Source organism: Octopus bimaculoides, chromosome 24, assembly GCF_001194135.2.
Source record: "Octopus bimaculoides isolate UCB-OBI-ISO-001 chromosome 24, ASM119413v2, whole genome shotgun sequence".
Classification (NCBI taxonomy): Eukaryota; Metazoa; Mollusca; class Cephalopoda; order Octopoda; family Octopodidae; genus Octopus; species Octopus bimaculoides.
Window position 1 is genome coordinate 35,680,229 of NC_069004.1, and position 1,117 is coordinate 35,681,345.

General features: G+C 32.9%; 1 protein-coding gene across 1 annotated transcript in view; it reads right to left on the reverse strand.

Annotated features, from left to right (window-relative positions):
- LOC106870304 (zonadhesin) overlaps positions 1-1,117 on the reverse strand; it is a gene marked incomplete at its 3' end in the record, with an annotated part of 9,415 nt that overhangs the window by 3,243 nt on the left and 5,055 nt on the right. Inside the window, exon 3 of the mRNA XM_052976301.1 lies at positions 472-542. Coding sequence (XP_052832261.1) covers positions 472-542 — 71 coding nt within the window. The remainder of the gene's footprint in view (positions 1-471; positions 543-1,117) is intronic.

Sequence of the window (1,117 nt, forward strand, 5' to 3'; positions counted from 1 at the left end):
GCGCGTGCATGATTTATTTTTTTGTTCTCCTAGCGTCTCAAGTCTAGGAAAATGTTCGTTCATTAAAGTTTCTGTCCAGCGTTCTATGACTATGTTTCTCGACATTTTTCAATGTCGAGAAGAAAATATATAATTTTAAAAAGGTTGAAACTGCCCCTAAAGGGCCAATTCCTACCTTGAAAACACAATAAAAAGAAAGTTTGGTGCTTCACACACCTTATATACAAAATTTCCAACAAAATATGGGCAATAAAAGGTCAAATAAACGTTTACCTTCGCAGCCGATGTGACAGCACGTCCGTGAGAAGAGATAGATAGATAGATAGATAGATAGATAGATAGATAGATAAAGTGATAGATAGATACATGCATACATACATTCATACATATGTACACACACATATATATGTTTATCATACACACAAGTAAACATTATTGCCTTACGAAAGGGAAACCTGTCGTTCCACTGACCTTAATTCGGTAACATTACTGCCAACATAATTGTCTTCAAGCTTACTGTCGTTTCTCATTGATTCATCAACCTAAAATTAATAAAAAGAAAACATTTACAAATCTAAAAATACTCTGAGATTTTCGAAGGGGCGGCAGAAATGATCAAAAATCTTCGACATAATAATACTGACTTTTATCTAAAGAAAACTTTTTCGATTCTTACAGCAAAATTGTGTAAAATCATAATACAAATAAATACATTTTTCACAAATCTTGATATCACTACAATTCCTCCGTTGCTTGCGAAAATTTCGGTACATTATCAATGGCAATAGCGAAGTGATGGCAGCACATTCGATGGATGCATATCTGCATATTTGATATAGAGTTGCACAAACGGACACTTGCAGAAAAACTCACATTCGTATACCCCACACACTTATGCATATACACAATATATACATAGTAGTGATAGTAAGCCAATAGTTACACTCTAGTCTTATCCACTTCGAGTTACACCGAAAATATTGTTTAATATTTATTTGCATACATATGCGCAAACACAAACAGAAAAATCCAAACACGTTCACACGGTGTAAACATATATATTTGTGCTATATATATATATATATATATATATATATATATGTTGACACCATGTGTG